The 11,932-nt window shown below is 41.4% G+C and overlaps 1 protein-coding gene across 2 annotated transcripts in view; it reads right to left on the reverse strand.

Annotated features, from left to right (window-relative positions):
• The window catches only part of LOC306850378 (lipid droplet-associated hydrolase-like), a 41,973-nt gene extending 36,537 nt beyond the window's left edge, over positions 1–5,436 (reverse strand). Inside the window, exons 1-2 of one of the 2 annotated variants that reach the window (XM_079385979.1) lie at positions 5,283–5,436; positions 4,185–4,379 (exon numbers count right to left, since the gene is read on the reverse strand). In XM_079385979.1, coding sequence (XP_079242105.1) covers positions 4,185–4,379; positions 5,283–5,379 — 292 coding nt within the window. In that variant the 5' untranslated portion in view covers positions 5,380–5,436. The remainder of the gene's footprint in view (positions 1–4,184; positions 4,380–5,282) is intronic. The other variant, XM_079385980.1, reaches the window with a different exon arrangement.
• Between the last annotated feature and the right edge of the window lie 6,496 nt (positions 5,437–11,932).

Genomic DNA, 11,932 nt, shown 5'->3' on the forward strand with positions numbered 1-11,932 from the left:
CACCTGCTCATCAAATGCTAGCAAGAGAATCATAATTGCAGAACGTTCATATAATTTTATATAGTTGCAAGGTGGTCAGCAGAGTTGGCTGGAGTGGAGTTCTTCCATGCATGAGCCATGACAACTGACATAAATATTAGTTTCCATATCCAAAAAGAGAGGGAAACCCCTTGGAAACTTTTGGTGATAAAAAAGGCCATGTTATTAGGAACATAAGCTAGAGTAAAGTTCACACTGATTAACTCTGTGAATACAATGTGCCTCATCCTCAAGTGGAAACTAACATACTGTCTAAAGATGGCAAAGGAAAGAGGAATCTTTGTAAGATTATTATGAATTATCAAACAATGTGATACTGTGGGCTATTGGATGCAGCTGGTGGGACAAGCAGAGTGCTTTGCACAGCAGGTTCCTATAAATCTAAACCATCTGGATAGCTATCCCTGACCCATTGAACATCTCTGTGCTCTAAATAGGACTTATCATAAGCAATTTTTCTTCTTTTAAAATAAGAGGCTGAACAATTTTCTTTTACAATTTAATATATAAAATATCCTTCCTTATATTTATAAATCATTATACATTCTTCAGACAAGATCACCTTTAAGTCTGTTGTACTTTAGCTGAAAACATGACAATTTGTTATCGACAGTGGGACATTTAGATAAAAACATACAGCATCTAAAAAACATTTGATACAGATGAAATATGAACAACATGTAGATAACAGTTTAAAGATCCCTCAGAAAGTGGTCTAAAAGCTCTCTAAAAGAAAGATTTCTAATAGTTCCTATAAAACAACAAAAATTAATTGTTAAACTGACTGCTAAAATAATTCATGCTAACTGGCTAATTATGTACGATTAAATTTCCACTGTAAAGCTTTCAAAATAGGAAACAACATGAAACACTTCATACTCGGCAGGGGACATACAAAATCAGCAATAACACAGCAAACCTGCTGCCATCCAGTGGTTCAGTCAGTTAACACGGTTAGCATGCTACATAAACTGAGGTGATTTATCATTTATGCATCGCACACAAACCTCAGTATGCCTGTTTCTAACGGGACTCAATTGGAAATTGCTCTTTTTGGGAGATATATGCCTTAAATACATAAAAAGACAATAAACAATTTGTATTTTGAACAATACTAACTACAATCATTAATAAATCCAGATCTTTCTGGTAAAAAGCATGATTGCTTTGTTAAACCATGCAATAAAAAGGTTCAATTTGGTATCACTTCCACTAAGCTGGAGTAATAAGACTATATAATGTAAAAAAAAGTCTACCATTATTTTTTTGTGTTTGTATCCTTCTACTTTCTTCAGTCGCTGTGCTCGTTTCAATAATACAACACCGTTCCTCATTCTTACAGCGTGAACCCATTAAAACTGTAGCACCTGTGCCTGCCCTGGCGGATATAAGAGCCAAGGCAGCCTCGGGCCAGACTGCAGAGATTACTGCCGTTATCTCTGGAGAAAAGGGCACAGGTTCTACAACAACAGTGTCGGCGTATGGGCTCTCCATTTCCCATAAAGAGTCTATTGAGCACAATGCTCAGTGACATTCAGAGCCTGGTGAAAAGCGGCTCTCTTTAAGGTCATCAGTTTGACCGTGCTCTCTCTGCAGGACATCTGCAGTTGGGGTTTCTCGTTTTTCAATAGCTTATGTCAGGAATTTAAAAAGTGCTATGTACACCGTCATTTAAAATAAGACTGGTCAGTACTTTTATTTTTGGTTAAAATAAATAAATTAGTACTTTTATTCAGCAAGGACATTCAATTGATCAAAACTCACAGTAAAGATATTTATAAAGACGTTCATTAAATGTTACAACAATTTTTATTAAAATAAATGCTGTTCTTTTGGGGTATTTTTCAAAGAATCCTGAAAAAAAAGTTTCACAGTTTCCACAAAAATATTAAGTAGCACAGCCGTTTTAAACATGGATAATAATAAGAAATGTCTCTTAAGCAGCAAATCAGCATATTAGAATGATTTCTTAAAGATCATGTGACACTGAAAACTGGAGTAATGGCTGCTGAAAATTCAGCTTTGCATCACAGGAATAAATGACATGTTTAAATATATTCAAAAAGAAAACAGTCATTTTAAATTGTAATAAAAGCATAAGTTTTTTTTTTTTTACCAACCCCAAACTTTTGAATGATAGTATAAATCGTTCAAAAATGAGAATAAAGAGACATTGCCATCTTTCTATTTTTGGAGATGGATAAACAAAGAGGAACTGGAAGATGAGATTTTGACGCTTAATATAAGACGCTTCACTGACAGCTAAACTGCTTTAAGAAGATATCTATAAAAAACGTGCTATGAACACATGCCGACTGCCTGGACATGATGGCTTTCAGCAAAACTAAGCTGTCTTTGTTATGAACATTCATAAACAGCTATATCTGTGGAAAACAGTAACTGTAAAAATCAAAAGAGATGATAGAGATGTGAAGTTTCATGCCACAGACATTTTTTGAGGGTCTCTTGTTCAGTTCAACTGCAATTGAGCCTAATTCTGTCCTTTTCTCACCGTCATGTCATTCCAAACCTGTATGACTTTCGTTCTTTCGTGGATCACTAAAGAATATATTTAAACATTTTACTGGTTGTTCTTTCCATGCCATTACAATAAATAGGACTGGACCGGTCAATCTTCAAAAAAAGCATAATTAAATCAGCATAAAATTGGTCCATATAACTTGTCCACTTTACTCCAACAGATTCATACAGATAAACACAGCTGAAACATACTGAGCTACACAGCTTTTCCATGAAGTCAATGTGCTAGAAGCTGCTGTCAGGGAAAGAGTGGTGGCCCGTAGAGCCATTTTCCACTGGGGTTTTCCTCTTGACCCAGGGCCAAGTGTAAAAAAGGTAAGAGTCCCGACTGCGCTGAACTTTTCCTCATATCCCTTGCATCTGTTGGACGGTGTTATGTCCCATGCTTCAGATAACTGTGACGCACTCACCCACCTGTGTACCAATCACTGCTACACAAATTTGGCTAGTTCCATTAGTTATGTTTATTCATGCCTTGGAAACCAAAACCTAACACAGCTCAGTCTATGATATGCATTTCGCCTTAAGACAGGTTTATTTGGTGCTTGGTCTTAATTATGGAAGTGAAGTCATAGGCTTTGAAGCTGAGCAAAATTTAAAAAGATTTAAAGTTCATGCAAACAATGCCTGACATTCAAAATGTAACTTTCAAAAACAATATATATAGAAACTGTAAAATAAAAAATAAAACAGGCAGTGTACATAGCAATACCCAAGTTGGATATTTTGGGCTGTCTCAAATGTATATAATATAATATAATATATGTCATTGTGTAATATATATTAAAAACTTTGAGGGTCAAATATGTATTTTTACATGAATTTTTGGCATTGTTGAATAATTGAGTTGAAATGTTGAGTCAGAAACACAAGTCCTGGACTAGCATGTACTAATTAAGAGGAGCTAAACAAAATACAATTTGTAATATAAAAATATAAGATATCATACAAAGCACTATTTTAAAATATAAAATGTATTATAATTAGGGCTGACGATTTAACAGGTTAATTGGGCGAGATTAATTATGGAAAAAAGGGCTAAAATTGAGGCATTTAATGCATCTGCCCCAGCCTAGACCGGTTGCTCATGAACATGATGCAGGATGACTCACTGCACAATGTCCTAAAATTTAAGATATGAGGGCAAAAAATGTCCCTGTGGGGTTTTGTTTTAAATCATGTGATACCGTTTAGCAATATCACACGATATTACACGATAATTTTATTCATCAGTTCAATAAAAAAAAGAAGTTAATATTGTGTTACATTTTGGACACAATATTGTCAGTATTGCCTGTTTTGTTCAGTTTCACCAATGAAAACAGTACCAAACAAAGCCACAGCAGAACTGTTATGCCTGTCTGAGCTACACACAGCATTGTTACTGTTCGTTACCGAATGAATCCACATTTTTTAACTAATTAAATGAGCCAGTGATTCAGAAATATTTACTTATTTTAGAATACAATAACAATTCTATTTTATTAAAACGTAAAGGAATGTCTGAACTGTTTATCCTAATAATAATATATTTTGAAATCTAACTATAATACAATATTGTATATTTAGACTTTTTGACAAGTGGAAAACTTGACGCATCCTACCTGGAATGATAAGGATGAGCATTTTGGGAGGATTGGGGCTTTTGCTGGCAGCATGCAGGTCTGTTGGCCCATATTTAAGCAGCTCTGTGATTGCTCCTCGGCAGTACACATACTCTACAGAGGCGTCCTCTGCCGGCCACCCCGATCCTGGACTGCACATCACATCAACCGGATCAGCTCCACACAGTTCTGGGCCTAAATAAAGAACCCAGACAAAAGCGACTGATTATATTAGATAAAACCAATCACAATACAACTAACCAATAATGCCAAAAGGGAAGGCATTAAGGTAATATATCATATTATAATATATATATATTAAAGCAATTTTCACTGTAAAGATAAATGCTATAATTAAGACTGCAACTACAAGTTGCTGAATAAATGCACAGCAAAACGTTGAATCAGCAAAAAAATGTCTAATCAGCCTTTATTGATTATGGTCACAAGCTGCAGAACTATGTCCCAGAATCCCTGCAATCAGTTCTCAAAAAGACAGCAGAACTGCTTTGTGATGAAAGCCAACCTCTGACACCTAATGCCAAAATGACAGCTTTCGACACACTGAACATTGGAATTTAGAGTCTGTTATCTTGTTAAGTCCTTTGTTCAGATCATTCAGTTCAGGCTCAACATGCACACAGAAACAGCAATATAGAATAGAATAGAATAGAATAGAATAGAATAGAATAGAATAGAATAGAATAGCAGAAGTATCAGCAAGTACGGACAATACACTGAACATTGGAGTTGAGTTTGAACATTGTTATGCATACAAAACAGTAGAATAGAATAGAACAGAATAGAATAGTACAGAATAGAATAGAATAGAATAGAATAGAATAGAATAGAATAGAATAGAATAGAGCAAAGTACAGGAAATTTACATACAAGTATCACTGACAAATTTGTATTATCTAGAATCAAAGCTTGTCACTGGATAATTTCTTATTGACATGTCTAAATTGTGAAGGTCTTCAATATTATCACTAGTAAATCCGTATAATGGCCATTCATTAAATCTACCTACGACTTTAAACACAAAGTTCAAAGCTTAACGCGGCTGTGACATTTGAATGACTTCATTGCATTTCTTACCGACAGACGATATTCTTTTGAGTGTTTGTGAGCGGAGAAAGTTTGTAAGAAAAGATGTAATGACATTTACCGGTAATCTTCCCAAGGAAGGTACCATTAAACCCAAGGAGCGAAACACTTCCTACTGTTTCTTCTCCTCAATGTTTCAAAGTCTGAGGACCAACGGAAGCTTATATCGCCACCTATTGTACTGTATGTACTCTCTACACTCATTTAAAGTCCCCCTGTAGTCAAATATTTTATCCATTAAAACTTATCTTTGATCATCAAAATTACATATTTAAATGTTTTTTCTTGTGACAATAATTTTCACATGCCTTAAAAGAGCTTGAATGTAACTAGACACCTTTGCCTCATTTACTATACACTGTTCTATGAATATTCAAATTAGCCCCGCCTCCACTCAGTCGCACCATCCTGCGCCTCCTGATCCACGGTTAGCCCAATGACTGATAAGTTTTTACTTGCGGACAACTACAGTGAATATTGTAACATTCGTTAAAGCTACTTACTTGACGATGTTGTGCCCTCAAAATGCCATTAAGACTGAATGCAGCCGTTTGTGATTCTTAATTCGTGCCCGCGAGCAACACGTGTGAAGTGCAGACGCCGATGCAGAAGGGGTCTGACTCCAGGTTACTTTTACACTGTTGCCGCGGGTTATAATGCAAGTTAGCGATTCTAAATTCACATTAAATCACGGCTTCATGGGTGTTTTTGCTCTAATTTATGTTTGGTTTTGTGCTGGTATCGGTATATTTTGCATGCTAGTGATAGGAATCGATCCCTTGACGTTATTGGTTTGTGACGTAGCAACCCGAGGGCTGTTTCAAGCTGCATTTCTGGGAGTGCCATTGGGAAACGCTCTAGGTTACTTCCATAACCTCGGTTCCCCGAAATGAGGGAACGAGACATTGCTATGGGAAATACATTTTCCTCGAATACTACTGAAGCCTTATTGAATCACGCCAGTGAAACTGGCCAATGGCGTTCAAGTCCGTGAAAAATGAGTGGAAATCTCACTCTATATAAGGCAGTGCTTGTACGTCATCCATTCAGAATTTTTGACTGAAGCAACTTGCATTCTAAGATCCTGAGCTCGGTGACACGGCAATAAGAGCAATGTCTTGTTCCCTCATTTCGAGGAACCGAGGTTACGGAAGTAACCGAGAGCGTTCCCCTTCAATTCGGTCACTTCTACATTGCTATGGAAACGTACAAAATCCCGCCATGTCACAGTGATGGAGCCTGGCTCGACTAAGTATGTCAAGTTTCACATCTGGAGCCATAATGAGAGCGGCAATGATATTGGCGCTCTTAGTAAACACAGCTCAGGTCTCCAGGACCTAGACGAAACCATGTAAAAGTCAGGGGGAGTGCGGCAACTAGATGATGTCGCGTCGCACCAGGGGCGAAGTTAACTCCGGTGAAACAGAGAATGTGAAATGGCGGAGGCTTCGGCGCTTTCACATATAGATTAGTTGAAATTGTTTAATTTCAATGAAATCATGTGTTATGATGCACGGCCGTAGCGGTGCTCCATAAGCAGAGTATGATGGTGATCAAGTCCTAAAAGACGTGGTGAACTATTGTGATAAACTGTTAGGGACAGCATTGAATTGGTGGTGCGTCAATGCAGGGTGTATACGACCTAGTCGAAACCACTGATACACATCTCAGATCATAGCTGAGGCTGAGTAGGCGCGTGCGAGGCAAGCGACGACACATCTAGGTTATAAAACCTTGCGAAAGTGCTGGGTGATGACCAGCCTGTCGCCATACAAATGTCCTGAGTAGACATGCCATTTTCCCAGGCCCAGGTTGAGTGGGCCCGAACCCTATCGGACATCCCGCGCCCTTAGAGCTGTAAGCCAAAGCAATTGTGTCAACGATCCATTGTGAGAGCCTTTGCTTGGACACAGGCAGTCCTTTTGTGCATCCACCAAAACATACAAATAGCTGCTCCGAGAGTCTGAACTGTCTAGAGCACTTGATATAAGTGCGCACCGCACGTACAGGGCTCAGCAGTGTATTAAGCGGCTCTGTCCCGGTCGGTGTTTCGGGTTGGAAAGCAAATAGTGTTATGACCTGCGCTTTAAATGGAGTCTAAAGCACTTTAGGCACATAACCTTTTCTAGGCTTCAAGGTGAGTCTACAATCACCTGGCCAGAATTCAATACACGAGTGGTCAATTGAAAGCGCCTGCAGGTCTCCAACTTGCTTAACAGAGGCCAGCGCAAGCAGGAGCGCTGTCTTGAGAGAGAGCGCTCGCTGATTGTATGGGCTCGAACAGGGGTCCCATGAGAGCGTCAAGCAGAAGCGCCAAGTCCCAAGTTGGTAGAGTAGAAGGGCGAGGGGGATTCAGCCATTTTGCTCCTTTCAAAAAACGTATGATCAGGTAATTTCTGCCGATCAGGCGATTTTTGACGTGCGCGTGAAAGGCTGCTATAGCGGCCACATACACTTTGAATGTGGATGGCGTACGACCACTATCAAATCGCTCTTGGAGGAAGGCAAGAACTATTAGTATTGGGCAGTTGATTGGGTCTTCGCCCTGCAATACGCACCAACTTGAAAAAGTTTTCCATTTATGTGCGTAAAGACACCTCGTGGAAGGAGCCCTAGCCTCAGAGATAGTGTTCAACACGCGCTGAGGAAGTGCATCTGTTACTTGCAAGCTCCGTCAAGCGGCCAGACATGAAGGCTCCATGACTCCGGATTTGGGTGCCATATCGTTCCTTGTGCTTGAGAGAGGAGGTCACTCTTCAGTGGGATAGTCCACGGGGGGGCTACCAGCATCTCCACTACTTCTGGGAACCACGGCTGATTGGGCCATTTTGGTGCCACTAACAGAACAGATTCCTTTTCCTCTCTGATTTTGCAAAGCACGCGAGGCAGAAGTTTCACTGGAGGAAAGGCATACTTGCGTACTTTCGGCCAGCTGTGAGCTAGTGCATCCACTCCCAGGGGAGAGTGTGTCAGTGAATAAAACAGTGGGCAGTGAGTGTTCTCCGCTCATGCAAAGAGGTCCACCTCCGCCCTGCCAAATACACTCCAAACAATTTGATCTGTCAGAGGGTGTAATCTCCACTCCCCGTGGATTACCCTGCCCCTCGACAGTAAATCCGCGCCGTAGTTCAGGCGTCCAGGGACATGTACTGCCCGGATGGAGAGGAGGTGTCGATCTGCCCACAGAAGGAGGTCTCTAGTCAGCCGCAGCAGTGGCCGAGAGTTCACACCGCTTTGGTGATTTATAAACGCTACCACTGTCATGCTGTCCGTCCTGATGAGAATGTGACTTTGAAGAATGTCTGGGAGAAAGCACTCGAGCGCTAGGTGTACAGCACGGAGCTCCAGACAGTTTATGTGCCATGACTTCTCCGTTTCTGACCATGTCCCGAAGGCTGGTCTGCCATCTGCACACCATCTGCCATCTGCACACTGTCGAGGCAGCAGCCATTTGGCCGAGCATCCTCTGAAAGCATTTTAGCTTTAATTTGAAGACTACAAGAGAGCTGATCAGTTTTTGTGAGCGCTCCTCCGACAGACGCGCTCGCATATTGATCGAGTTCAGTTCCACTCCTAAAAAGGAGATGCTCTGGCTTGGTACCAGCATGCTCTTTTGCATATTTACAGTCAGCCCTAAGCTCTGAATATGAGTGAGGAGTCTGAGTTTGTCGCTGAGCAGCGTGCTCTCTGATTGGGCTAAGACTAGCCAGTCGTCAAGATTCCGCTCTGCTTCGGAGGAGAGAGAGCAGCGTCCATGCATTTCGTAAACGTACGAGGGGCCAGACATAAGCCGAAGGGCAGGACTGTGAATTGGTACGCTATCCACTCGAATGCAAATCTCAGGAAACGCCTGTAGCGGGGATAATCCACGGAGATAAACAAATCTCCCGTTCTGATATGTGAGAGGATTTGTCTCAGCATAATCATTTTGAACGAGCGATTTGAAAGTGCGCGATTCAGCGGTCTCAGGTCCAAGATTGGGCGGAGTCCACCATCTTTCTTTGGCACCAGAAAATAACGACTGTAGAAGCCGCTCTCGTGGTCTGTGAGGGGTACTGCCTCTACAGCACGCTTTGCGAGAAGATTATGTATTTCCTCTCGCAGAACTGAGGCATTCCGATCTCGTACAGTGGACATTAACACACCGTTGAAACAGGGCGGTCTGCAGAAGAACTGAAGCGAGTAGCCGTTCTTTATTGATTTCATAACCCACTCTGATACCCCTGGCAGTGCCTGCCACGCTTCTGTGAACTGTGACAGCAGGTGAGGCGTACGGCGTACCGTGAGGAATAACTCGCCGTTGGGGGGTGGGGAGTTTAATGCCACACGAGTGTGAGAGTGAGTGATGGGGGAGAGGGGAGTGAGAGGAGGAAAATTGCCCTGATATTGAGGTAAGTTTTGTATGTTTTTCGACTTTATTGCACTGCATAGTGGAACAGTCAAAACACAAACATGACAATTGCTCAGGCAGGGGGGGCGTGATGAGCACACACAGCGGAGCGAGCGGACTTCTTCAGTGGCTCGTCTTCGGCACTGGGTGCAGCTTTCTTCCTCCGAGAGACAGCATCAGGAACGCAGCTTCGATTTAGGGTGACCACCCGTCCCGCATTTTGCGGGACAGTCCCGAAATTGGGAGCTTTGTCCCGCATCCTGCAAGCCGTAAGGTGCGTCCCGCATTTCAATTATGTATTCTGTATGTTTTTTTTTTCATCCCAGAAACTGAAATACCAAAATAAGAAATACATTAAAAACTGACTGGCATTTAAAACCGCATTTGCGCAGTCGTAATGTTCTAGCTAAGAAAATAACCAACCCACGCAGTCGTAGACAGGGAGTTTTCCGCAGATGACGACTGCGTGGACGGCACAAAGGATGTGCGGACCTCATCAAGGGCTCGAGCACCACCGACGGAAATGGTGGAGCGCACACGGAAAAACACGATATTCTCCTTTCATTGAGAAAAAAAAAAAAAACGGTTGCAGCTTTCAGACACGACTTTCTTCTCATTTTAATAGTTCATTTGAGGCGGTTTCTATGGCGTTATTTTAATGACAAGTGTCCAGAGTGCATTATTGCAATGCGAGAATGCAACAAATGTCTCTGTTTGCAGCATTCTCTTCACTCTCACACAAAACAGATGCGCGCTCTCTCTCGATCAGACATTAGGGCTACATGTGCAAGCTCAAAACTTATACTCTCTCCTGGATTTAATGTTGCCAGAAGCGCAACCTGGTGTGTGGGCAATGGACATCCATCGGCAGAAACATAAATCGGCGCACAAGACAACGGATGTAATGTAAATCAGTATTTAAATAACATAACAGTAGTAAATATATCTGTCTCACACGTGTCCCGCATTGTCCCGCAAAATCACATCTACTGTCCCGCAACAGATCTATTGCCAGGTGGCCACCCTACTTCGATTGCAGTGCCGGTGGTCCGCCGTTTCTGTCAGGGCAGGGTCTCTGGCCCTTCGAGCCCTGATGGCGCTTCGGCCACGGTTGTCTTGACCTCACCGCGCCGAACAGCAGCAGAAGAGGTGTGCGGTTTTCCCGCGCGATGCGCTGAGGAGGAGCGGTAGCGCGCAGGAGGTTTCGCGCTGGCGATTATTCACCCAACTGGTGAATGGTGCATTCCGCGACTTTTTTATCTCATCGTGCACCTCAAAGAAAAATTAAATGTTATTATTTTAATTGCATCTTAGATTATATTACATGTTTGTCATTGTATGCAATTAGCTCACTACCTCACAATTAAATCACATGACAGGCAACAAACAGGTGTTTGTAGCCTCCTTGTGAGAGTTAATATCCAGCAAGCCTACCGTTTTTCAAAAAATAAATAAATAAATAATGTATGCTCCTATGTTTATGTTCATTTATTTCACTTTATGGCAATGAAAGGAGCATACTCACTGCCATTAAAGTGAAATTATTGAACCTGCACATAGAAGCCTGATAAAAATACACATATATATATATATATATATGCGCACATATGATGTTTTGAACCATTATCTCTCCCATTTATTTAATAAAATGTAGCCCCATTTAACCTTCATGTTGCCCATGTGTGATATTGCATCGATTGTTGATAACAGGTTTTGCTATCAGGGCCATATAACACATTCCAGTAGTTTGCATCATCTGCACAACTATGCTGGAAAGTCCCCTTTGCCTGCATTAGGTCATCTGTGTATGTGTGTGTGTATCACAAAAAAGATGATGGCATATACTAATTTGATTGGAGACAGACGTATTTAGGGCTTATAAGAAAGCAGGCCTGCTAAATGCATCTTTACACTGTGCTTTATTTGCAAATTCAAGCAACAGCCCCGATCACATTATGCCATTGTCATTACATTACATATGACAAACACTTACTTTGACCTCCCAGAACTGGTCAGCTTCAGCAGATGTCCTGGATCACCGCCCCGACGTGAGGACTCAAACCTGAAGGTCATAACGCCACACACACAGCAGCCCTCTACAAATACATTTACCTTTAGATATCAAATGGAATATTTATCTAGTCGCATGCTGTGAGCTTTCAGAAAGACAAATGCAAAGTAACAGACTAACTGCCTTCTGTTGCATGCATATCCAATAAGTCTCAACTGCAACTGTTTTAAATATCAGTCT

Source organism: Barbus barbus (assembly GCF_936440315.1).
Source record: "Barbus barbus genome assembly, chromosome: 30".
In the NCBI taxonomy this organism is placed as follows: Eukaryota; Metazoa; Chordata; class Actinopteri; order Cypriniformes; family Cyprinidae; genus Barbus; species Barbus barbus.